The sequence below is a fragment of the Mchenga conophoros genome, linkage group LG22 (genome assembly GCF_057382185.1).
Source record: "Mchenga conophoros isolate Kocher_MC1m ecotype Shallow Benthic linkage group LG22, M_conophoros_male_GT1.1, whole genome shotgun sequence".
NCBI classification, from domain to species: domain Eukaryota; kingdom Metazoa; phylum Chordata; class Actinopteri; order Cichliformes; family Cichlidae; genus Mchenga; species Mchenga conophoros.
Window position 1 is genome coordinate 30,389,283 of NC_140546.1, and position 26,858 is coordinate 30,416,140.

At 39.1% G+C, this 26,858-nt stretch overlaps 1 protein-coding gene across 1 annotated transcript; it reads left to right on the forward strand.

Annotated features, from left to right (window-relative positions):
* The first annotated feature begins 5,560 nt into the window (after positions 1–5,560).
* On the forward strand, positions 5,561–20,304 carry LOC146549701 (CMP-N-acetylneuraminate-beta-galactosamide-alpha-2,3-sialyltransferase 1-like). The gene is made up of 7 exons (XM_085261279.1): positions 5,561–5,675; positions 6,793–7,061; positions 7,395–7,591; positions 10,210–10,371; positions 10,591–10,636; positions 10,761–10,880; positions 17,121–20,304. The coding sequence occupies exons 2-7, from the start codon at positions 6,810–6,812 to the stop codon at positions 17,286–17,288; spliced, it is 945 nt and encodes a 314-aa protein (XP_085117405.1). The 5' UTR covers positions 5,561–5,675; positions 6,793–6,809; the 3' UTR covers positions 17,289–20,304.
* The last annotated feature ends 6,554 nt before the right edge of the window (positions 20,305–26,858 follow it).

The following is a 26,858-nucleotide window of genomic DNA, read 5'->3' on the forward strand; positions in this document are numbered from 1 at the left end:
GTCCTGCCTTGCAACGTTGATTTAGTTATTGTTTGTTACTCATGTTGTGTTTATAGTGAAATGTTATAATTACCTTTGTTGTTAATATACAAAAAGGTACAAATATTGACAAAATTGTACGTTTTAAAATTTCTTTTTGTTGGAAACCTTTATACCATGCCATTATTGCTAATATCTATCTGCAGCAGTTCTGTTGTAGATGTGATTAACTTTAATTGTGGTTACTATTTTGCATCATTACACACCAGTGACATGTGGGAACATTTCCAGAAAGCCCTGGAGATATGAAATATACTGACAGCCTTATGCAGCTTTCTGGACTCTTCATGGTGTGAGATTATTATGCTATCATATGTTATCCTATGCCTATAATGTGAATGAGTGAATCATGATACTGCTGTAAGCCACACCATACTTCTTGTTATAGAGCAGACCTTCCCAAAGTGTGGGGCCCGCACTTCTGAAGCATATCTTCCCTTTGGCTTCAATTGCACAAGTGCAAAGGTAGGTCTCCCTGCAGAATTGGTTTTCCCTGCGTCGAGAGCAGGCGCTGGGCTCTTCAAATCACGGACAAACAGTATCCTACATTCTTGATTTTTAGTTCTATGACTAACTACTCCTGACATTTTGGAGATGTTAGCTCTTTATACAGTAAAGTTACAGTGGGATATGAATAATATCAGGCTGATCCTGCCAGGATTTGTTCCCTTGGTTCAAATCACAGACAAACAGTATCCCACAGCTGTTCATGTTTTTAAACCCATTTTGCACAGAGAGGCATTATTTGAAAAATGTATTGATAGCAATGTTGAATGTTATTACACAGGACAGAAAACAACAACATGTAAAATAATCACACCGTGACGCCTCTGCCTTTCTAAATAGAGGGACAGTAACTGCGTGTGTAAATGTAAGCATGTAAAACCTGAAGATAGAGACAAAATACCGTTAATCTGACTATCTGCCATTCTGCAATTCATCTCCTGTAAACGTGGTGCACAGCGTGATGTGGAAATAGGCACATGCCTTTAACTTTGCATGACGAACTCTGAACAAACATTTCATACTGCCGAGTTAAGGAGAGAATATTGTGTGCAGAGAGCACAGAGCACATTCCACAGGAGCTTCACCCCCACCTTTGTTGGAAGCAGAAAAACAGGGAGCCAAGGTCATAACTCAGGCTCACTGGGAGATAGAAAGTATGTATGTTTAGGTTTTTACGACTAGGTGGGGGCCATCAGAGGCTATAAGAGTTTGAGTAACCCTCCACCATTTTGAGATTTTGCTGTGACCCTCTTCATGCATGTCTCCTCATCCGGATGGTTTATGCTCATAAAGTGTTGAATTGTATGGAATAAAAGACTGTTGATTGAGCATTTATACACCGAGTATTGTCCTTCCTTCAGTCCAAAGATTCAATCAATTGGGAGGATTTAACAATGGACATCTTCAACTTTCTGAAATTCAAAAAAATAAAAAAGCAAAACATTATTACTGTCACAGTCTACAGGGTCAAGTTTGAGTTTCTTTTCCTATTTGACTTTTTCTGGGTTTTTTTCTCTTGTACTTTGGTTCAAGTTTTATATCCTCTCATTATCCATTATTTATATTTAAGTTTTCAGTTTCCCTCTGCCTTTTGTCATGTCCTCCTTCACATTTTCCCTCTTTGAAGGTTTGTTGATTTTGTTTCTTTGTTTTTATACCTTCCTTAATCCCCAGAGCGGCAGTCAGGTCATTTTAGATGGTTTTAATTCAGACAGAGATTTTGCAAATGCTTTAAACATGTTTTATGCTCGTTTTAGTTCTTCTGATTTTAGCGAGGATATTTTGGAACTGAAACAGAAACTGAGAGATACTCAGCACTTTATCATTGAACTCAGCGATGTTAAAAAGGCCTTTCATACAGTCAATGTGAATAAGAGCCAGGGTCCTGATAATATTAGTGGCCGCCTAATTAAATCTTGTGCTGATGAACTCAGTCCTATATTTCAGGTTATTTTTAACAAATCCTTGCAAACACAACATGTGCCCTCTCTTTGGAAAGAAGCAGTCGTGGTTCCTGTCCCTAAATCTAGTCGTCCAAAAATTCTAAACGACTTCAGGCCTGTTGCCCTCACTTCAGTTGTCATGAAAGTCTTTGAAAAAATCATCAGAAATGTGATTATGAAAGAGACTGAAGGTCAGCTGGATCCAATGCAGTTTGCATACAGGCCCAACAGAGGAGTGGAGGACGCACTTTTGACTTTACTAAATCTAATTCTTAAACATGTAGAGAGTAAAGGGACTTTTGCAAGACTTCTTTTCATTGATTTTTCTTCGGCTTTTAATACAATACAGCCCCATATTTTAATTAAAAGACTTTTAGAACAGTTTGAAATCAGGAAAAACCTGGTGGGCTGGATTTTAGATTTTCTAACTGACAGGTCACAAAGAGTGAGAATAAATGGGGTTCTGTCTGACCCAGTGTTCTCCTCCACAGGTTCTCCTCAAGGCTGCGTCCTATCGCCCTTATTATTCACTCTCTATACAAACATGTGTCAGGGCAGACATGAAAACAGGGTCATTATTAAATATGCAGATGACTCTGTTATTGTCAGCTTACTGAAAGAGGGTGAAATTAACCACGGCCCAGTCATTGATGACTTTGTTCAGTGGTGTGAGGAGTCTTATCTCCAGCTGAACATATCTAAAACAAAAGACATGGTTGTTGATTTTAGGAAACAACAAAATGGGCACGGAGTCACTTTAATTAAAGGTCAGAAAATAGAGCAAGTACAATCATATAAATATCTTGGGACCATAATCAATGAAAAACTGAACTTTGATCAAAATTGCAAATCAGTTTGTAAAAAGGGTCACCAGCACCTTTATTGCCTTAGGAAACTTGTTCATTTCCACATTGACCAAAAAATTTTAACTTTGTTTTATCGTTCTTTTATTGAGTCTGTTTTATCCTTTTGTTTGGTGGCATGGTTTGGTCAGACCTCTGTCACAGAGAAAAACTCTCTAAATCAGATAGTGAGATGGTCCAGTCGTCTGATAGGTGAGCCACAGTCTTGTTTAGCCTCCCTGTACTCTAAGCAGGTACAGAGGATGGCTTTATCAATCCTTAAAAATGGTTCCCATCCTCTAAGGGGTGAATTTCAGCTTCTTCCCTCAGGACGGAGGTTTCTATTTCCAAGATGCAGGACAAAGCGTTATAAAAATAGCTTTGTCCCCGTTGCTGTCACTGAATTAAATAAGAACTGTTTTTGATTCGAAATATTAAAGTATGTGTCACAGTGAGTTTTATATATTTACTAGGTATGTGTGTTTTTAAAGGGATGTCAAATGCTGTCATTTTTCTGTAAAGCAAATTTACCTTGCCTTTAGGTATAAATAAAGTTACCTTACCTTACCTTAAATTCTGCAGTAATTTTGTTTTATAGTTTAACCTTTGTTTATGAGTCCTGCATTTGGGTCAGACTCCTGCCTGCCACACAGGCAGCTGTGAGAATTAAATGCATCGTTAATAAGTATCTACTGAGTAATCAAAAATTATTGGTTCATGACTTCATCACGGATGAAGTCTTTTAACTTACATGCAGTACCATGATCAACTACAGACCGTATAAAAGCTTGTTGTGGCTACCCTAATGCTTCTCCCTTGTAAAAAAGGCAGCCACCTCTGTGACACAGAACTTTTTTTATGAATCTTGCTTCACAGTGAAACCTTTAATAGCCATGCTCTGCTTGCTTGTTTTGCTTTGAATAGGATTTGCACTGTTACTTTACTGTGGCAAGCATAAGCTTGTCTTTACTGGAACTTGTGCAGACTTGTGTAGAACTGGTTTGTATTTGCATGTGGTGTATTTTAGCAGTTTGTCAAGGCATTAATGTTTTATTTGCTTTTTTCTACAGCTGTTTATTTTGTCTTCATTTATTTTGTTTTACTTTAGTTTTATATTATTTTCAAGTGGACCTTTTGCTATATTGGTCCACTTGATTGTCATAGTTTATTTGCTCTTTATAATTTATTTTTATTTGAAGTTATTACAATCAGAAAGGACAGAACTCGAGGACAGAAAAGAGAAACAATATGACTAAAGAGAAGTTGGGAAGAGAGTTAACAGAAGGAGAGGGAAAGAAAAATCGAGGAAAAGAGGGATAGAGAGAAAAGACACTGAAAATCTGCTTCTCTATTTGCTTTGCAAAACAGGAAAACAGCACAGAAGGGAAACTACAGCAACAACCAACATAAGCATAGGTAGCAGTAAATAATAAATATTGAATCTTATTGAGTGGCACACAAAGCCAACAACACATGAGATGCTTAAAGGCAGCAGCCAACCAAGATAGTGTGTTTCTGTGAGTACCTGTTTGTACACCTGTGTGTGTGTGAAGGAGCAGGTAGTCACATTTGACCATTGTGACTGTATTTATTCATAATGTCTATTCTGTGTTATTTTCATGAGATTCGTAAGCATGAGATTGTTGTTTTTCCACAGGAAAATGCAAAAAAGGATATTACGTGCTATTAAGGACATGACAAAGGAATCACACCGTATGGAACTTTTAGCCAAGCAAAATCCTTAAAAAAATCATTTTTCTTTCATGCATTTGGGTCAAGTTATAATTTCGTCACTGCCCGCCTCCAAACATCAAACCAATTTGACCCTAAACAAGAAAGGTTTTCCTGCTCGTCTCTAAGCTTTGCTCCACATCCACACATACAGGTAGAATACAGTAGGTAGAGTAGTTTTTGAGTGAAAAACTTTGCATGGTCACAAGAATTTTGAGGTTATCAAGATTTCTGTGGTGTTTCTGCACCACGTTGCATTTAAAAATTATTATTCCTAATCTTCCTCAGTTTGTAATGTGTCTAGTTCAATGCAGAGGGTTTCTTATAAGATTTTTTCCTTCCCACTGTTACCAAGTGCTTGCTCATATGAGGCTGTCTGAATCTGGAGGTTTTCTCTCCATTAATGTAGCATACCATCTTTGGTACCTTCTTAATAATATAGTATCATCTTGTACCATGAAAAATTAAAAAACAAACAAATCCTCCCCTCTGGTTTGTGTATAGAGGTTGAATGGCATTCTAAAACATTTCAAAAAGCATCAATTTTTATACAAGAGATGACTGGTATGAATGACTCCAATTAGAATTGGTAAAGGAGTAGATCACATCAGCTTCAGCACAGGTGAACTACTGCAAACAATAATAAAATAATAAATATAATTATAATAACAGTCATTCATCATTTTCAAAAATGAAACTGAATGAAACTCATTTTCCCATCTAGCATTAAATTATATATAATATTAAGAAATATAATAATAATAATGAATACAAATAAAATCATGTGATATTCTGCTTCTTCTTCTTCTTCTCATTATTTATGGTACTACATTCATAAGCTCATATCAAAAATAATCTGACATGGATACATGGTTTCCTTCCATGTATGGTTTTCATGGGTTAAACAGATCATAAATAAACCCTCCCAGGTAATACTACACTGGCTGTTGCACAGTTAACAGACAGGTTTTTCCTCTTTTCTCAATTCTGAGAACAACCCAAACAATTCAGCTTTCCTAGAACCAAAAATAAACCCCACTATTTGAATAGTAGCTCACCAATTCAAATCTTTCACAGGCTCTCTGCCTGCTTTCTACCTCCTTTACTTTTGAAGGTAAGAGAAAATATAATTACATTTAACACTATTAATTACTCATGACAAGCTTTATAGAACCTCTTAAAAAAACTTATTCAGATGTTGTTAAATATATAAATTTAAAAAACATGTTAGCATTATAGTGTGACTGAATTGTGTCTTTCTGTTTGATTCTTTAGCAGGTTAATAGGATCATTTAGTTTTTAGGAGGTAGAGCAGGTCATCTGCTAAGTGGAATGTTGGTGGTTTGATAGATCAGAAGAGAACACTATAAGAACCAATCTAATTATCAAATATTTTCAAAGCTGTCATGGTCCTGGGTCGGTGACCCAGCGCCTTGAGTTTGTGATTATTATTTTCTAGTTATTCTGATTTGTATTGGTTGTTGGGGTTTGGGTGTCGTGTTTATTTTCCCTACCTGTGTCTCCCTCTGTGCTCTGTACGGGTCCCCGAGTTTTGTGTTGTAAAACAGTCTGGGTGTTTCCTGTTTTACTTTATAGGTCTGTCTCGTTATGCCCATTAGTTCCAGCTGTGTCCCCTCCTGTGTACCATTTCCTGATTACCTGGTGTGTGTATTTATAGTTGGTGTCTGACTGTGCTTCTCGTCGCGTCATCTGTGTTTCTCTGTGAACTTCCCGCGTAGTCTGCATTATTCCATGTTTCTTCGTGTCTCTCTGCTCCTCGCTTCATGTCCTCCATTTTGTATTAGTTTTCCCAGTTTAGGTTTATGTTCGGTTCTGCCCACACCTTGGTTTTGTGCACTGTAAATAAAACCCACTTGCACCTCCGCCATTGTCTGCTATTGGATCCTCCTTTCTCACCCTCCACACGACTGCCGCCCCAGCCGTGACAAAAGCGTCTTTCTATGTTATATTAAATAAACATTGTCCAAGATGTTTTCCTTTCTACTGGGTGTCATGTTATGCTATTTAAGTAGAAAGGCAATGTCTTTTAAATGAGTTAACACATATAAACCCCTCACATATAGCACTGATTATGCAATGCCGTCCCCAGATTATGTCACCAAGGTTGCTTTTGAAACGGTGGATAGTGTTTTGTTGTAGGCTTCTTTGTAACATTGTCTACATTCTTAGATTTACTCACCTGAATGTTTCTCCACTCACTAAATCCACAGATTGTTCTTCATTAAAGATGAATTACAGACAGAAAAAATCCGGGGTTCTTATTTCCCTACTCCTGTGCATCGCAGTGATTCCTATGTTTTTCAGTCCTTCATGGAATTTATCTGTTTACTCCTTTGGGCCCTGGAAGTCGAGCTTTTGTTCCTGTCTCAAATGTATAAGAGATGGTGATCCTTGGTTTAGGGAACAGATTGATGCATCTCCTGAACCCTTTTTGCCAAGAAAACACAGCATCTCAGAGAATGATTTCCTCTGGTGGAAGGTAAATTAAATGATCACTAAACAAAACAAATGTTGATTAACTTTGCATTTCATTATATTTTTCCAACTGTTGGAGCCACTGAAACATATACTTGGAACGTGTGAGATATCCATCTATATATATATATATATATATATATGTACACATATATATATATATATATATATATATATATATATATATATGTATATGTATATGTATATATATATATATATATATATATATATATATATATATATATATATATATATTCAATGTTGACAAAAAAAGTGTAAAACTTGCTGGTTACCAGTTCCATTAACTTTATTAACTTTCCTCTCTTATGTCTGTCAGAAAATAAAGCAGGAAAAATACGACTTCGCTTTCTTCAATGCAACAGTAGACAAGGTGTTTGAGATGCTACCGATCATTTCAGAAGATGTAGAACCCAGGCCTGATCGCTGCAGGATTTGTGCTGTAGTGGGGAATTCTGGTAATTTGAATGGATCACGTTATGGACCTCTGATTGATTTGCATGATTTCGTAATAAGGTAAAATAGAATACAATCAAACATTCACTTTTACTTAGAGTTGACTATTATGTTGTTTAGGGGTGCAACGATACACAAAATTCACGGTTCGGTTCGATACTTTGGTGACACGGTTCGATATTTTTTCGATACAAAAAAATGTTCATGCTTTTTTAATTTGTCATTTATTAAAATTATAAATATATATTTTAACTCAAAAGTACAGTTTTTAAATTTAATGTTGCTGAAACAACAAAGTAATAAAAAAATAAATCTATCTGATCGAGAAATCACCCATCTTTGGAAAAGAGAGTTTATTACAGAGAAATGGCTCTTTCCAAAATAAAAGCTATACTATACGCTTCTTCTGGGGTATACTCTCAGCAGCATATTAAACATATCAGGTGCTCATAAGGAGAATCATGTGCTAACGGCTGTCTAAATGACTCGGGTAAAGTTTGTAGCATGCGTGCTTGTTGTTTTTGTCTGATTCCACTTGTCTTTGCACTAGGATGATGTTGGCGTAAATGTGCAGTCATATTCATTGTGTTCCCACTAGTGCTGTCAGCGTTAATCTGAAATCACGTTAACGCCACAACAAGGCAAATCTCCGTTAACGAGCTACTGCGGATCGCCCCGTGCGTGGGGCTGGACGGCGTCAACACGTTAACGAGCATGGTTCCCACCCATGTAATTGAGCATTGCGTGGCACATCCGACATACCGTTTTACTTTTGTCCATGACGCGCTTACCTTCAGGGTCATACTTCACATGAAGACCAAAATAGTTCCAAAGGCCAGATCTGAATGAGGGTGGGGGAGGTTTAATTTGCCATGTTGCAATGAGCTTAGCTTCTGTCTTGCTAGCTTGCGCTGCGCTAAGTGGATCTGCGCTCGACAGTGCAGCCTAGGCGGAGTAGTCAAACGCAGATCTACTTCTTTGGCTCTCGGAGGAGGCGGACGCACTTTTTCTCCTCTCCCCTATCTTCCCTGCTAGTTCTTATGTCCTTGTCTAGTCTCGTGTCTTTTTTGCATTACTTTCCCTGGAACACTCTCTCACAGTCTGTGTCTAAAACCTAAAAGATAATTATGGATTTGATCAACTGGTGTCTGAATGCTATTGACACCCTTTAACGAGAAGTCTGGGCTCGGGAGAACCTGAGTTCCCGGGAGGGACTTTCCCTGCCGGATACACGATGGACGGGTGGCAGAGGATTGTGTGCCTGGCGGGACTGTCGATCGAGGACGCTGAAGATATCTACCTGTTCGGAACCATGATAACAGGGTTCTTGCTGATCGGAGCTGGCTTGGCCCTGGCTTATCGGAGAATTAAGAGAGCGGAACCGGCTGTTCAAACCCCCACAAGGCTGCCCGCTGGGATTGGAACGACAGGTGCAACTTCTCAGAAAGGACTCACTGAAGGCAGCATGGTTAAGAGCTTGGAGGCGCTTACGACTGCAGTGAATGCTCAGAATAACACCTCTGAGCGTATGTATGTTGGATTACATCAGGAAAGAATCAACTCAGAACAACATCTCTGGGCGGAAGCTGGATTACATCTCGGATCAGTTGGCTGCGGTCGTGAGGTCTCAGAATCTGCTATGTGAGCAAAAGAGCGAACAGAATCGATGGCTAATAACATCATGGAGAAACTCGCAGCTATTAACTCATTCACTGCCATTGACGTCTATAGCCGTCAATTGCAGTGAATGAGTCAATGGGTTTAACTCATTCACTGCCAATGGCTGGCAGTGAATGAGTTAACGGGAGATTGAGAGACCAGTGTCGGAGTGTTAAAAACAGCTTGAAATTCTCATGAGTTGTTTGCAAAAGAAAAATCACCATCATAATGCGGCTACCCCTTCGGCGCCAGCTGTGGGCTCAAGGCTGGAGCTGAACAAAAACTCCCTGATAACGACTGTGTTGAGTCTTTTCCTTCCCATTCCCTACAAGGCCACCTGGGTTGGCTGGAAGACTGTTTACTTAGCCTGGCGGGGCGAAGGACACTGTCTCAGCTGAACTATGGACACACACACATACATATACTGATACTGGTAAGCACTCACTGACGCATTACTCTCCCTATCCAACGCCACCTCCAACCCTTACCTCCCCCATGATGTGGACATCGGGTCAGCTGGAGGCGCAGTCGAAGATTGCAGCGGTCCCAGATCAGATGTACACACTGGAACACTTTACCATGTTGCTTGTCTGTGTTTATTGTGTTATGGTGTGTTGATACCTGTGCATTCCTGTATTATCCTTTTGTGTTACACATTTCGATGTTTTTTTCCTCGCTACCTGGCCTGACCTGTCTCCCCAATGTGATGTTTGTATTGTATGTACGGTCGGCAAGGTCTGTCATCTTGGTTGTAGGCAAAAGGCCTGCAACTGACAAATAAAGGCTATCTCATTTCATCTCATTCCCTGAGCTCTCAACACAGACTGCATCGTCAGAATAAAAGTTGATAAAATAAATTAAAAATTTTGTATTGTTCGATACATATGCGTACCAAACCGAAAGAACTGTATCGAACGGTTCAATATCGATACGAGTATCGTTGCACCCCTAATGTTGTTGTATTGACTCTATTCACAAAATATGATTTAACTGCATGATGTTAAATATGTATAATTTAGAATGAACTATGGGCCGACCAGAGGCTTTGAAGTGGATGTTGGTACCAAAACAACTCATCGTGTCATGTATCCAGAGACTGCTAGCTTATTGGACCACACCACTCACCTTGTGTTTTTTCCATTCAAGATGGAGGATTTTTTGTGGCTCCTTGAGAACGTTGGGTAGTTCAAACATTGCTGTTACCTTTTTATGTTTTTGTATTTAGAATATATATTTAGTACACTTGAATATTTAGGGTTGTGAAAAGCTTAACAAATTCATTATTGTGTGCATTTATCATTTCAATCGGAATCTAGCGTTAAATGATTCTAATCACATAATTGCTAATTAATTCCTTTTCTAGCATATATGCCATTAACGTAAAAGCATATTTCCAACAGAGAAAATGGTGATTTAAACAAACAGAGCCTAGCCAACAAGAATTTGGTGAGTACATTATTCTATATTTTAACAAAAATGACAAACTGTATATTCATATATCAAATATAATTTAGTTAAAAGATTATATTGTGCATTATTCGCAGAATAAATGACCATGTTTAATTACCAGGTGATGATCCTCAATCCGGCTTTCATGAAACACGTTCATCAAGTTTGGTTACTAAAGAAGGGTGCTTATCCATCTACTGGCTTCATGGCTTTGGCTTTGAGCTTGATGATTTGTGATGAGGTAGGATAACATTCCAAAAGTCAAAGAAATACCAGTGAAGCAATAAGGACTGCTGTGCAATAAGTACATATGCCATAACTGCCAACTATGCTAAAAACCCCCCCCCCAGAGAATTGTAATTTTATTTTTGTCCATTACATCTTTGATTGCATTATTTTGGATCTACACTAACAAAAAAGGCCATGTTGGATTTACTTAATTCAATAGTGGACATTGGTTGCACGCAATTGTTTTGCTTTCACAGAAACTTAAACAACTGAGTTAAATCAACACAACTTTTTCATATTCAATAAACCTGTGCATTTTGTGTTCATAAAATGCGATTGAAACATGTTTAGATGAAGTAAGTTGAGTTCTTAGAATATTTGAATCCTTCACAATTTTGTCATTTTATTTCAACACTATTCAAAACCTTTTACCCCAATACAACTTGGTCACTTAAATACTACATGTTGTCTTCATATTACATAATGTCTAGAGTCTGGTTACCATAAAAAGTGAATGGCTCTACAACAACTACGATCCTCCTATCTTTATCCTGGTTGCAGGGGGGCTGGAAAATAACCCTGAAGTGATAGGTTACAAGACAGGGTACACCCTGGACTGCTCATCTGTCTATCACATAGAGACAAACAACCATTTGCATTTACATTCACGGGTAATTTAGAATCACCAATTAACCTAACTCTAATAACTGCATGACTTCTAACTGTGGGAGGAAACCAGAATACCCAAAGAGAAACAACTGCAAACTAGCCAGATTGTGGATTTGAACCCAGGACCTTCTTACTGTGAAGCAACAGCACTAACTATCATGCCACCAATCCAGGAAATCTATGATTTCAAGCTTTGATGCAGAATTCTTTTGTTTTTGTCCTTGACAGGTTAAACCACTATAAATAGCAATAGCATGTACGGGATGTGTGCTATTGTTGTTTAATCAAAATTTACAAAGACCAAAGAGTAAGAATGATAATGTGCTGTTTACCTCTTTCTCCTGTTTGAAATTAAACAAAGTATACTGTGATGCTGACTTTCCCAACACATGTATAGTAAATCCTTATAGCAGTGGTTCCCAAAATTTTTTGCTAGGCCCCCCTTTGTTTTAGAAGATCATCACAGTGTTGCCAACTTAGTAGTGATGTGTCGGTGGCGAACGAAACGGCTCTTAGAGAATATTTGAAGTGAACGACGCAAGCTGGCTCCTCATTGGGAGCCGTGGTTTTTTCTTTTCTTTCTCTCACCCTCTCTCTCGCACTTTTTTTCCGCTTCACTCCACACGCAAGCCTTGTGCTTTGCGCTGGGAAGAGGGGGGCGGTAGTAGGGCTGGGTATCGTCACTGATTTCTAGAATCGATTCAATTCCGATTCACAAGGTCCCGAATCGATTCGATCCACGATTCGATTTCATTCGATTCGATTCGATTTAAATCTGGGAAATTTTGACAGTCAGAAATATTATAATTCAGATCAGCACATTTACATATTTTTGTATCAATAAAAAGGAAGCTGACACACGCAAGACTTTATCACAGGTGTAAGCGTCACAGCAGATGCCTTTGTGTCAAAGTAGCTGAGGATAAAACACAGAAAAACATGAAGGTGATTTTCCTGGCCTGGGATTTTATAAAAATATTCTGCAGTACATCAAAAACGAAAGAAAACCATTAATCAACATATGAACATTACCTCTGAAGTTACAGAAGTTTTATTAGAGACACAGCTAAGCGTTTTGCATTTTGAATAATTTTAAAAAGTTTAAATTTGTTCAGTATTGAACAGCAGAAATGAGGTTTTCTTTTCGGAAGAATGTAAAAGGGAAAAAAACATCGTCCGACAGCGCTGTAAACAACAGTAGACTTGTGCGTAACAAGCAAGCGAATAATGAAGAAAGGGAAACTGTTCTTGAAGTACAGAGAGAGAGAGAGCTGTGCATCGCGATGGAAGCAAAACAGTAAAAGTCAGAGTGAATTCATGACGATGTTTAATGTGACGCGTTTGGATCTTCTTTTGCTGCTGGTTCGGTCAATATTGTTTGGAGAGAGATCAAACTAACAGCTTTAGAATCGGCTCATAAAGCGCGTGAACACAAAGCGCGGACCCGCCGACAGATCAGAATCAGCGAGCTGTCGGCTTTCAGCCCCGACTGTGAGAAAGGCGACATCTAACTGATTCTGATCCGCGGGTCGCGCTGTGTGTTTAAGTCTATGTGCAGAATCCATGTACCTGCTCTCATTTACTGTCTTAACTGTTTGGTGGTTCTTGAAATTTTGTGAGATGTCACCAGAGATTCTGGCATTTCGGGCAAAATAAATTTATATTAAAAAAATCGATTCAGGATTTTAATGAATCGATTTTACGTTATCCAAGCCAGAATCGATTTTAATCGATGAATCGATTATAAAAACCCACCCCTAGGCGGTAGTTACACTCGCAGTAGCACAGGAACAGAGCGGGAGGGGGAGAGAGAGAAAGAGAGCCAGGGACAACAACGTCACATTAGAAAGGTATAGTGATTATCCACAACTATTTTCAGTTGTGGACGATAAAGGATTCAGAAAGTTTATTCATGTAGGTCCATATGACGGAGAATGTGCATTTTCTTTTTGTTTTCATATTTTTTCATATTTATATTTAATTGTGTTGTGGTTTTTTTCAGTGTTTTGTCTTGTTCCACTTTAAATTTGTTTAAAAGGAAAAGCTGAAAATTTAAATGGTTAAAAGTTGAAATGTCGTTTTTTTTGTATTATATGATTTATTTATTACATTTTATGTGGATTGAATAAATAAAAGTATATTTACGGTGGCTCGTAGAGACAAAGCACATACAAACTCCAAAATACGTACAAACTCCAAAACACATACAAACTCCAAAACACGTACAAAGCACAATAGAAGTGCTCCAGGATGCTAGGGGCAGTGTTGAGCTTTTGTTACCTAGTGGCAAGTCAGGAAGTACCAATGACTGGATTTGGTGTGTGGTAGTAACAGGTAAATGAACATTTTTTAAAATTATTTGAATATATATGAGTGCTTGTGTATAAATACACAAACAATACACATATGCTTTCAATTGTGTAATTTAAGTGATCTAGGTAGCTCTGTTTTGGAAGTTCAGTTAACGCTAGAAATGTGTTTTGGAGTTTGTACGTGTCTTGGAGTTTGTACGTGCTTTTTGGAGTTTGTACGTGTTTTGGAGTTTGTACGTGCTTTTTGGAGTTTGTATGTGATTTGTCTCTAGGAGCCACCATATAAATTTATATACAAGCATATATAAATAAAACCACAGTTTTGTTTTTACATTAGTAATTCCTTTTGTGCATAATTTTATATTGCTGTTAATAATTAATTAAAGCAACAAAACAACCTGAAGATCCGGTTGCGAGCCGAAAGAGCCAGCTCTTTTTAGTGAGTCAAGCCGAAAGAGCCGGTTCTCTAAAAAGAGACGGAAATCCCATCACTACAACTTAGTGACTTGGTCGCTAAATTTAGCTACTTTTCAAATCCCCTTAGTGACTTTTTCCCCCTAAAAAAGCGACTAGCGACAAATCTGGCAACTTTTTCTGGTGTCACTGGAGTCTTGTGACGATGTCATTTAGCAACTTCTAGCGACTTTTAGGACAGCCAAAAGCGATTTTCCTTACTTGTTGGCAACACTGCAAATACACCCTCCAACCACACACACGCCCACTGCGGTTTATTCTACACCACACATTCCTATAAATACATTGTCTCTCTGTGCAAAATGCGGTTAAGGAGGATCTCGGCGCTTCCCCAGCTGAGCTAGTGTTTGGTCAGCCCCTCCGCGTGCCTGGAGAATTCTTGCCTGAAAATCCTCCTCCCTGCTTCGATCCATCGGTGCTATCTCTCAACCCGCTTTTGTACTCGCTTCGGGTTCCTGGTCCGGTGCACCATTGCGTGCCTGACACTTTTGTTCCAAAGACTTTAGAGACTGCTAAGTTTGTTTTTGTCGGGCACGATGCCCACAGGACACCGCTGCGGCCGCTGTATGACGGCCCATTCAGGGTTATCGAACCGGGCCAGAAACATTTTGTTTTGGATTTTGGGGGTCGAAGGGAGACTGTGTGTGTTGACAGACTTAAACCTGCACATGTTCTTCCGGACAGTAATGTAGTGCCAGCCCAGGCCCCTCGCCGTGGCTGCCCTCCTTCGATGGGGTTGACAGACTCTGATTTTCCCCCCAGAACTACCCCCGGACCACCGGCGTTTGAGCCTCCTCCTGCCTTTCCTGCTCGCCTTCACCAGCCTCGTTCATGGGATGGACCTTCCTCTGCCTGTTCTCTCCTTCCCAGGTTCAGTCGTTCGGGTTTGCTTAGGCCCAGGGTCCTGGACTGAATAGAGACCTGACTGTGTGTTCAGGGCGGGGTATGTGTAGCGGACCACCAGGTGGCTCCACTCACACCCAAGTTGAAGGGAAGTGCTGAGGTGGAGATTTTGGCGCTTACTATATGTGAAGTTCTGAGAGTCAGTTAATAAAGTTGGAGTGAGACACTGAGACCTCCCCTGTTGTTATTACATACCTCCACAGCATTACCATTCAGTTTGAGGGTTACAACAGAAAATGTTATATTTATTATTCTCACGTGGTATCGGACGGGATTATTTTAACAAGCGAAGGACATTTTACCTGATTTTTTTTTTATCCTCCTGTAACTTCACTGTATAAAAAGCTAAAACCTTCAAAGTTTCAGGAGTGGTTATGAGAAGTCTTTGTGAACTAAAAATCAAGAATGTGGCTCAGATTGGTGAGGTGTGGGTAGGGGGTTATTGCCTTTTGAACGGGAGTCGCTAGTTTTATTCCCAGTAATGGTCCTGGCTAGACCCCACATGCTAAAAAAACAAAACAAAAACCAAGCTGTAAAATGGCGCAGCTACGTCTGCAGCTTGTCCGCACCTCGGACACAAACATTTCACTACATGTTGTACTCTGTACTCTGTATGTGACAAATAAAGGTTGTTGTTATTGGCATCCTGGTGTGCCAGAAGGCAGCCAATGATTCTTTTTTGACAGTGTTAATCACTCTGTGCAACCTTCCTGTTCTCAATTGTAGCCCTCAATGGAGAGCATGCTCTCCTACTGTTAGGCCTTCTTTACCAGGGTATTGGTGTATTGGGTCCAGGTGAGATCAGCAGAGATGTGGGTGCCCAGAAACCTGAGGTTGGGGACAGATTCCAGCCGTTCTGTGTTTTTAATCAGAGGGGTGAGGACCTCTCTGTGCCTTGTGAGTTCTTTTCCTTTAACCCTTTAAAACCCGTTGGAGTGGGCGCGCTCCATTTTGCATAACTATTTCTAAATCGCTGTAGAACTGGAACCACGTAAGCTAGCGCAATAACTTTTTTTGCATATGAAACCGGAGGAGTTGTACTTACATCTTATGCCATCAGCTTGCCCTAGGTCACGGTTTCCTTCCACATATAGCTTTGCAAAAATTGCATAAAAAGCATTTGCAGCAACAAAAACGTAATATTCCAGAAACACACTTTGCCGATCCGATTAGCTGTTCAAAACACTTCCTACGTTGGAATAGACCTCAGCGCGAACTATCGCAGGAAAAAGATTTTCAATTTTTTTGTAGTTTATTTCATTTTTTGGCAATTTATGTAGTTACTATGGACTTAATGCATACATATTATTAATATTTGGGCTATAACGGTTGTACTGATGTATAGGAACTTGAAATGGCACTACAGAATGTAAAACTATAAAGATAAGCTCTGGTGGACTTGGTTCTATGGTAGGTCTTAAAGGATTAAGGACGTTCATCTTCAGATGATTTGCTGAACACCAGTGGGACAAGTTCTCTATCTCCTCCCTGTATGCGGTCTCATCTCCAACACACATGAGCCCAACCAAAGTGGTGTCATCGGCATGCTTGATGATGACGTTGTTTGGATGGGTTGGTGTACAATCATAACTGTACAGCAGGGGCTGAAAATGCAGCCCTGGGGGGAATGGTCAAGTCGGACTGACTGAGGCTGGTTTGTGAGGATGTCAGACATTCTCACCACCAAACTGCAGGTGATCCAGTTTGTTGGTGAGATTCCAACTGAGCAAAAAGGTATTGAGCTCTGCGAGTCTGAGGCTGCCGTCGGGGGTTGGGGGCCTCTGTTCTTTGTAGTTAGTTCAGTTAGCTCTTGTGACAAAGCTGAAATTATATGACATATTGAAATTTAACTTTCATTATTTATTTCTTATGTATTTACTTTTTTTTTTGTCCAGGTCAGCGTCTTTGGGTTTGGAGCAGACAGCAATGGAAACTGGGGCCATTACTTTGAAAAAATCAAAGAGCAAAATTTTGGAACTGGATATCATCCAGGAACATATGAATATAATCTTATTCAGCAGCTACACAAAATACAGAAAATCACATTGTATAAAGGACATTAATTTTTTTTCCTTTGTTTCCCCTTCCTCTTTTTTAAATCCAATGTTTACAGTACAGCTTAATTCATTGTTAACATAATTTATTTTGTGCTTCAGTGTTTTTATCTTTAGAGGAGTCATCAGATTTCTTTTTATAAAATTGATTCTCATGGTGTGTTTTTATATATTCAAAGACAAGGTCTTCAGGTTTACTAGTGCTTCTAAATCATAGATGTTAATGTGAGTGTGAAAAGTTGTCTGTCCTAAGACTAGGGTGTACCTTCTTCCAGTGACAGTGGAAATAGCATTGAGCTTCCTCTCCTCTACACCCAACTACATAAGAGCTGAAGACGATGGATAGATGGATAAGTGTTTCTTTTGAGTAGGCATCAAGATTATGATAGTTAGCTAAAAGTAAACTGAAAACTACTAGTTGTAATAAGAAAATATTCTTAAATTCTCTATTGCCCTTCCACACTTTTTAAGCAGCCTAGTGTTGATCCACTAATTATTCTTTAAATCAGACTTAATCCGCTTTTAATTACAAAGAATGTATTTCATTTTTGCACATACAAGCTGTGTGGTAATCATTATTAGGATGTTGAAAAGGTGGTGCAGAAAGCTGGTCAGAAGAAAAAAACAAAAATAAACAGCTGATGATGGACAGATGCAACAATATCGATTGTTACTACCTTGTGCAATAAAGAGTATGTAAGTTGTATCACAAGACACAATAAGACAGCTGATTATTTTGTTTCACTAACTCTTCCCGGAAATACATTTTGTATAGGGTATAGGAGCTGTGGCTGTTTGTCTGTGCCCACCTTTAAATTTTAAATACATATAGACATTGAGGGTTCTTGGGAGGGGCTATGCTGACACCGGCTGTTGTCTGGGAGTTGGTCGTTGGCACCCACTGCTCTGCTGTTTTCGTTCTGCATCAGTGATATACTGGCTGCCTTTGTTTGTGATTGCCAGATGCAGTGGCTGCATTTTTAGGGAAATTGTTGTGTATAACTTTATTGTTTACAAAATTTGTGCATAGGTTTTTATTTCTTTATATTTGCATTTCAAGTTGTGAAAATAATTCAGTAACCATGTCTGTGGTTTTTACATAAAAATATATCACTTTTTCCCTATTCGGTTTTTAGGTTTTTTGAGTGATTTCAGATCAGTTGTATTAATACAGTAGTCAGTGAAAAAATAACTGTAAATCGACATATGTGAGACTGTATTCTGAAAATAAGAATACCAAACAAGACAAGACAAAAAACATTTCTAAACGTGAAATATCAAGGTAAAATCAAAAATAGTCAAGAATGATATTACATAATTAGTATCACATACAGTGTTCCCTCATTCATCGTGGGAGTTATGTTCTAAAAATTGATCTACGTCCCTACCCCCTACGGTCACGAGCTGTGGGTAGTGATCAAAAGAAAAAGATTGCGCATACAAGCGAAATGGGCTGCCTTCGAAGGGTGGCTGGCCTCTCCCTAAGAGATGGGGTGAGAAGTTTAGCCATCTGGGAAGGGCTCAGAGAAGCGCTGCTGCTCCTCCACATCGTAAGGAGCCAGTTGAGGTGGTTCGGGCATTAATCTGGGAATGCCTTGGTGTTCCCCTGGACAAGACCCCGGATAAGCAGAAAAAGATGGATAGATGGACATCTGCAATACTGGCCCTGTATTTTCTTGGTATTGGATCGACACCAAAATTTGTAGTGTAGCACAGCACTACTATGAATGAGGGAAAGTGTGAATGTTGAATGTTTTTGATGAAATGTCCAGGCAAGCATATACATATTAAATGACACGATATATGTGTTCTAATAGCTAACTGATAACTTTAGGTTTTTTATTTCTATATGACAATTCTTCATAATTAAACAATAAGAACAAGTAGTCTGATGTCCTCTAATCATTATGAAGATATAATTTGAAATACAATAACACATTAAGATTTTTTACAAAGTATCAGCACTGGATCAGTAAATCGGAAAGGAAATCAGTGGTATCGCACATCACTTCCACAAAGCTGCAGAAGAAACCTAGGCCTGAGAAGAAGCCTTATTTCAAATACAAAAGAGTGTGAAATTGTAGTTAGACTTGTATTTGTAAATGAACCTCATGATGTGTAGATTTCTTGATTTTATACATATTGGGCTACATACTTATTTATTATAATTATTATAAGGCTATATAGTACATAAAAATTCACGTTTTATGTTAGTGAAATGTTTAATTATCTGGGCTAAAGAAAATAAAGTTATAGACTATACTTATATGAAGCTTGTATACTTACTGCATTTGATGTATTTTAACCATATGTAATGCACATTACAGGATGTAACACCTGCTTATATGTAAAAAAAAAAGGCTTTGATTTTGCCACCTCTTTTGATTTCCATGCCAAATTTTCTCTAGATCCGCACCTGATACGCATTTAATAACTTGTGATGTTGTAAACTGTTTAGTTGTGTTTGGAAGAAAAGCTAGTATATCACAGCTAACAGCTGGATTTTTCAGTTTGAGTGCAGCCATTGAACAGCAACTTACGAGACCAGAGTGAACGGGAGTGAACGTGAACAGTATAACCTTTGTTTCTTAACATAAAACTAATTGTTGCAGCTAGGGACAGCCCAAATTTTATCTCCTTAAATTGACTTTAGTTTTAGTTTTCTTTAGTTAACTAGCATAAATTAATGTACTATTACCCCCCTCCAACCACATGATGATGCCTTTCTGAGCTGACAGAATGTCACCTAAATATGTTTGTAAAACTTTGACTTTAAGCACTTATTTCTTAAATCCAGCTTCACAGACAGTGTTAAATCTATGTCAGTTTTTGAGAGCTGGGCTCAATGGTGTAATTTAGGCTCTAAATGTGTGGCATTTTATGTGCCCTTTAAATTTTTATTTTATGCTGTTTGTTATTAGCAGCCAATCATGAAACAGTATCATTTGTTCCAATTTCTTAAATTTTATTTCACAAAAATGAATATTTCATAAAAATATTGTTTGAGATACATTATATAGTATTTTTGCACAAAAAAGTGATTCTTTATTTGTGAAAGTGGAACAATAAACAACTGTGTTACTGCTTCACCACTATTTAAGTTTGGACATGTTTCAATAATTCGATGCACCCGTTTCCCAGTTTCTTCGCAACATTTAAAGCAGTCGGGGGGGACTCAAGACTAAGTATTGTAGGTTATCAAGTTACCCTTAGCTTAGTGTTTGTGTTACAGGCCTTCAATGGGGTCTGTTTTTATACAGAAAAGTAGAGGCAGGAGACATGAGTAGCGTTTGGTCTGCAGGCTCTTCTTCGTCTTTTTATTAACAGAATTTCACACCATTCTTCTCCGTTCGTATAAACATTCCTCTTCTAGCAAAAAACATAACTTTGAATCTGGTTTACATGTTAAACCCATTTGATCACCTTGTTTTCCTCACAAGTATAAATCTACAATATAATTGTTGTATATCAGTGTCCTTATTTACAAAAAATCTGTAACTAAATTCTACTGCTGTCCAGCATCAACAATATCTCTGTGCAGTAATCTCAACACTGCGATTAACCTGCTCATTATTACTGTTGTAAGTTCTTTATATCTTAACAGATTCAACAATATATTACATTTGTAAACAATAAACAAACATTCCACAATTGCCCAAAAAACAGTTACATCAGATTATATACATATAACAACATAAAGAATAAAAACTAGATTATGTTGAAACCACCTTTATCAGCTGTCAACATACCAGTAATGTCAGGATAGAAGAGGTGTATCTAGGAGCTACATTTGCCACAAAATAAAATGTGTAATAAGACCAGCTACCTCTTTAGACTACAAGTGGAATTGCGGCTTCCATCGCGAATGGCAGGAGAGTTCGGTTTCTTTCAATGAAAACAAACTTTCTCATGACATTTGTGGCCTTTAAACTAAGACAGAAAAAAGTTTCTTGCCTTGTGCATCACAGTTAGCCAACTCAAACTACTAACCTGTTCTTATACATAAAAGTAGAGACAGGAAACATGAGTTGTGTTTGGTCTGCAGGCTCTGCCTCATCTGAGGTACAGAGCTACTTCCTCCTTGTGGCGATGCCATCCAATTGCATCCTTATAACTTTAACTGAAAAGTGCAATACCACAACGCCTTTTACATCACTAAATATTTAAAACCAATTACAACTGTGACCATAGACTTGTAGGTGTCACACTTGCACATGCTTAGAGTGGCCAAGTGAGTGTTTTCTACACACAATGCTATACCATCTTCTGTCACCAGAGACCAATATTGAGTTAACACCCCTTAGCATGCCTAATCATAAACTGTTGGTTTTGGTGTATTGTAAGCACATGTTTATGTTTATAGGTTAGCAGGACTGTTTCGGAATGAACGGAATGTCATGCTGTCATCTTATCTTGTTTGCACATCATCATTGTACATGGGCTGACTGTTTTCCAAGCTGACTACCAAATTCACCAGATCTTAATTCCACTATCCACTGGTGGATTTGTATGTAAATAAGATTGTGAATAACCTTAAGTCTTCAGAGGACAGTTTAACTTTCTCTGTGTCTATTAAATATCTGTACCTAAAGTACTGATATATGCCAGGATACATTTTCTCTTCCCCCAATATTTTGATGGATTTGAACATTTACGTGTTATAAATTGCATACAAATTGTGACGGAGTTACATCGCCCTGGGCCCCAGACAGCTGACCTGGGTGCATACACACACACAACAACCATTAGATTCTACACTCGTCGCACTGGGTTAATGTGGCTGCGGCCAACATATTTTGCCACTTACCTTTAATAAAAAGCCGGTTGTGTAGACTCCCCGTGATCGTCAGTTACACGAGTAGTTGGGCAAGACGATGGTACGTCTGGGGGTCTGTTCTGGGGTTTAAATCGTGGGTTCGCGCACACTTGTAGAGTTACATGAACTGCATTATTTTTTGTTTGGGTTTTCTTTTATTATGAAATGCTGTAGGCTGCCTGAAAGTGGCTATAAATGTATTTGTGAATTATTGTAGAAATACAGCTGGAAATAAGCCGAGGAAAAAAGAAATGATGGAGGGATGACTGTTATGCCCAGTGGGAGGGGCAATGGGATATAAAGGCAGGCCACTAGGGCCTACCGAGGCAGTCAGTGAGATGTTACAGTGAGGTTAACATGTAAGCTGGCTCAGCCTCTTGCGTTCTGCACACAGATTTTTGTTTAGTGATGAATAAGTTAGTTGTTTATTTTCTTTGTAAATAATGCATCTGGGAGGCCAGCAGAATAAAGTATACACACTGAACGTTTCCTGACGATGCCTGAATTTTTTCAGGAGAAGTTTAGGAGAGGACCCCACGAAACAAATAATTACAACTTTTAATTTTAATAATAGGGTACGGTCACTTATTTAGAGTCCTCTTTATATTTATGAGACTTATGTTTCTGGAGTCACTGTTGACTGTCTACTAAACCGCTGAATCACTCACACACTGAAATATGCATATTGTACGCTTTAGTCAGTAGTTAATAGCTATTATTATGCAAGAAAAATAGTCTTAAACTGAAAAACTTTGTAACTAGCTGTTGGGTCTGCACCTCAGCAGGCCCTCTAGTTCAGACTTTATTCCCGTGAAGAAAGCAAGTGTTACGAAATCAGTTTCTATTTATTCCTCGGGCATCCAGAGACGGCACCAGACTCAGTAGTCATTTTAACAAAACCTTTATTCATCTTTATTCATCTTCATTTAAACATGCATCTTCTAGAAGGGGAGACAAGCAAGGCCGGTGTCCCTCTGCAAATCTTCCACTCCTTTGTTTGTTATAGTCAGCTTTATAGAAGCGACCCCATCATAAAACCCCCATGGTGTGCTGCAAACTCTGTGTTTGTGTGTGTATGCGCGAGAACGTGAGTGACTGTATGCGCGTACCTGTGTGTATGTGTGAGTGCACATGAGTGAGTGTGCATGTGGGTGTGTCGTAACAGTCAAAGCACTGTGTACAGTGGGGCAAAAAAGTATTTAGTCAGCCACCGATTGTGCAAGTTCCCCCACTTAAAATGATGACAGAGGTCAGTAATTTGCACCAGAGGTACATTTCAACTGTGAGAGACAGAATGTGAAAAAAAAATCCATGAATCCACATGGTAGGATTTGTAAAGAATTTCTTCGTAAATCAGGGTGGAAAATAAGTATTTGGTCACCTCAAACAAGGAAAATCTCTGGCTCTCACAGACCTGTAACGTCTTCAGTAAGAAGCTTTTCTGTCCCCCACTCGTTACCTGTATGAATGGCACCTGTTTGAACCCATCATCTGTATAAAAGACACCTGTCCACAGCCTCAAACAGTCAGACTCCAAACTCCGCCATGGCCAAGACCAAAGAGCTTTCGAAGGACACCAGGAAAAGTATTGTAGACCTGCACCAGACTGGGAAGAGTGAATCTACAATAGGCAAGCAGCTTGGTGTGAAAAAATCAACTGTGGGAGCAATCATCAGAAAATGGAAGACATACAAGACCACTGATAATCTCCCTCGATCTGGGGCTCCACGCAAGATCTCATCCCGTGGGGTCAAAATGATCATGAGAACGGTGAGCAAAGATCCCAGAACCACACGGGGGGACCTGGTGAATGACCTGCAGAGAGCTGGGACCAAAGTAACAAAGGTCACCATCAGTAACACACTTCAACGGCAGGGAATCAAATCCCGCAGTGCCAGACGTGTTCCGCTGCTGAAGCCAGTGCATGTCCAGGCCCGTCTGAAGTTTGCCAGAGAGCACATGGATGATACAGCAGAGGATTGGGAGAATGTCATGTGGTCAGATGAAACCAAAGTAGAACTTTTTGGTATAAACTCAACTCGTCGTGTTTGGAGGAAGAAGAATACTGAGTTGCATCCCAAGAACACCATACCTACTGTGAAGCATGGGGGTGGAAACATCATGCTATGGGGCTGTTTTTCGGCCAAGGGGACAGGACGACTGATCCGTGTTAAGGACAGAATGAATGGGGCCATGTATCGTGAGATTTTGAGCCAAAACCTCCTTCCATCAGTGAGAACTTTGAAGATGAAACGAGGCTGGGTCTTCCGCCCGGGCAACAAAGGAGTGGCTCCGTAAGAAGCATTTGGAAGTCCTGGAGTGGCCTAGCCAGTCTCCAGACCTCAACCCCATAGAAAATCTGTGGCGGGAGTTGAAAGTCCATGTTGCTCGGCGACAGCCCCAAAACATCAATGCTCTCGAGAAGATCTGCATGGAGGAATGGGCCAAAATACCAGCTACTGTGTGTGCAAACCTGGTAAAGACCTATAGTAAACGTTTGACCTCTGTTATTGCCAACAAAGGTTATGTTACAAAGTATTGAGTTGTATTTTTGTTATTGACCAAATACTTATTTTCCACCCTGATTTACGAATAAATTCTTTACAAATCCTACCATATGGATTCATGGATTTTTTTTTTCACATTCTGTCTCTCACAGTTGAAGTGTACCTCTGGTGCAAATTACTGACCTCTGTCATCATTTTAGGTGAGGGAACTTGCACAATCGGTGGCTGACTAAAAATAATTTCCCCCAGGGATCAATAAAGTATTCTGATTCTGACTAAATACTTTTTTGCCCCACTGTATGTGTCTCTGTGTATGTGACTTCCTGCCGGTCATAAAAGTAATCTCCTCACTCAATCTACACCAAATCCTTTAGACAACATACAAAACACAGTTAACATATTACAGACACTGAGACCCCCACTCTGCATCCACTGGGCCACTGGCCTCTTGTTGTCTTACATTTACAGATAGGGTGGAGAGTCTCCTGCAAACCTACTTCTAAGTTTATAACAATTATGACCGTTTATTCGATTCAGGTTAAAGCATCAGCATCCACATCCCCCACTGTAGCTTCCTGTCTCCTTTTATGACAGGCAAACCCCCAGTGTCAATAAATTTCTTTCTCTCTACACAATTACACACACTCTCAAGCCTACAGCTAAGCCAAACTAAAACACACAGAAATCCTTCCCTATTCCTCTGATATACTGCTGGACCCTCTCATCTAAGCAAGTTTAGCACATTGTATTCTAATAATTGTTTTCTTGTACTCACACAAGACAGAACAGCGATCAGTTTTCACATGCTAGCATGGACCACTCGACAGCATTTCTGCCCTCCATGTCAAACAAGTCCAAAGAACCAGCACCCCCTGCAGCCTTTTATTGTGTGACACACAGTTTACACAAACACCCATTGTAAAACCCCCTGTGGTGTGTCAGGCACTTTATATGTGTGTGTATGTATGTGTGTGTATGTGAGTGAGTGAGTGTGTGTGGATGGGGGTGCATTTGTGTGACTTCCTGCTGATCACAAAGGGTCATTTCCCCTCACCCCTGCCTTTTTAACCGTCTCACCATACACATAAAGGCCAGGAAGTCACACTTCTTACATAGAATGTGCCTGCAGTTACACTATAGCCCCCCTCACCATTCAACAAGCTAGGGAGGACAATAGAAACAAAAGAATGTCTCTGAGCATACAGTTTAAGGCAAGGCTTACAAATTTAAGTACAATAATGGCAACATTTAATAATTTCAACCTAACACTAGTATGAGTCATACTGGTCACAAGTGTTGGTCAAGTTACTTGAAAATCAGTAACTAATTACTGATTACTTCCCCAAAAAAGTAATCCCGTTACTTTACTGATTACTTATTTTCAAAAGTAATTAATTACTTAGTTACTTAGTTACTTTTTAAAAACACGATTTACAACCTGAAGAGGTGATAAAGTGATAGATCTTTCAGCCCAATTCTACTTTTTTTACATAATCCATCATACAAAATGTAATCAAATGGAAAAGTCTCTTTTCTAACTTGTTTTATCAGTTTTAATCTTTTAACTTTATGCATCCGGCAAAAAGTTAATTATATGCAACATTCTCTGACTTGAATAAGTTAGTTTAACATTTAAACCTATTTTCTGCACATTCCAGCACATAAAAAAAAAAAAAATTGTGTTTACACTCACTCTTTCAAATAGATGCAAGTAAAACACAGCAGAAAATAAATAAAGTCAAAGACTCAGCGGTCCTGTTGCTCTATTTTCACCTGTAAAGCAGGACTAGGGTAGGCGGAGGTTTACCCTGGTGCAGGTGTGCCGCGGACAGTTGAAGAATCCGCGAGTTTCTCTGTGAATTTCCCATTACGTCGTTGTGCACTCGGTGCTTGCTTGGAAGTTTAGGGGTTTTTTTCGCTGTAAAAAGAAGTTTTCTTCCCACGCACGATGGACGCTAATGTTTTTGTCACTTTTTATGGAATCAAACTCAAAGTAAGGTCAGTACTTCCACGCTTTCAACGCTGCACGCTCATACTCTCTCCCACAATTGATACGTGATCCATTGTTGATCTGCACACAGCTGTTGTCACTAACGGCGCACTCGCTTCCGTCACTGTCATGAGACATTCTCGCAAAAAATCACAGTTTTAGTAACGCAGTAACGCAGTGTTCCTACGGGAAAGTAACGGTAATCTAATTACCGTTTTTGCAATAGTAATCCCTTACTTTACTCGTTACTTGAAAAAGTAATCAGA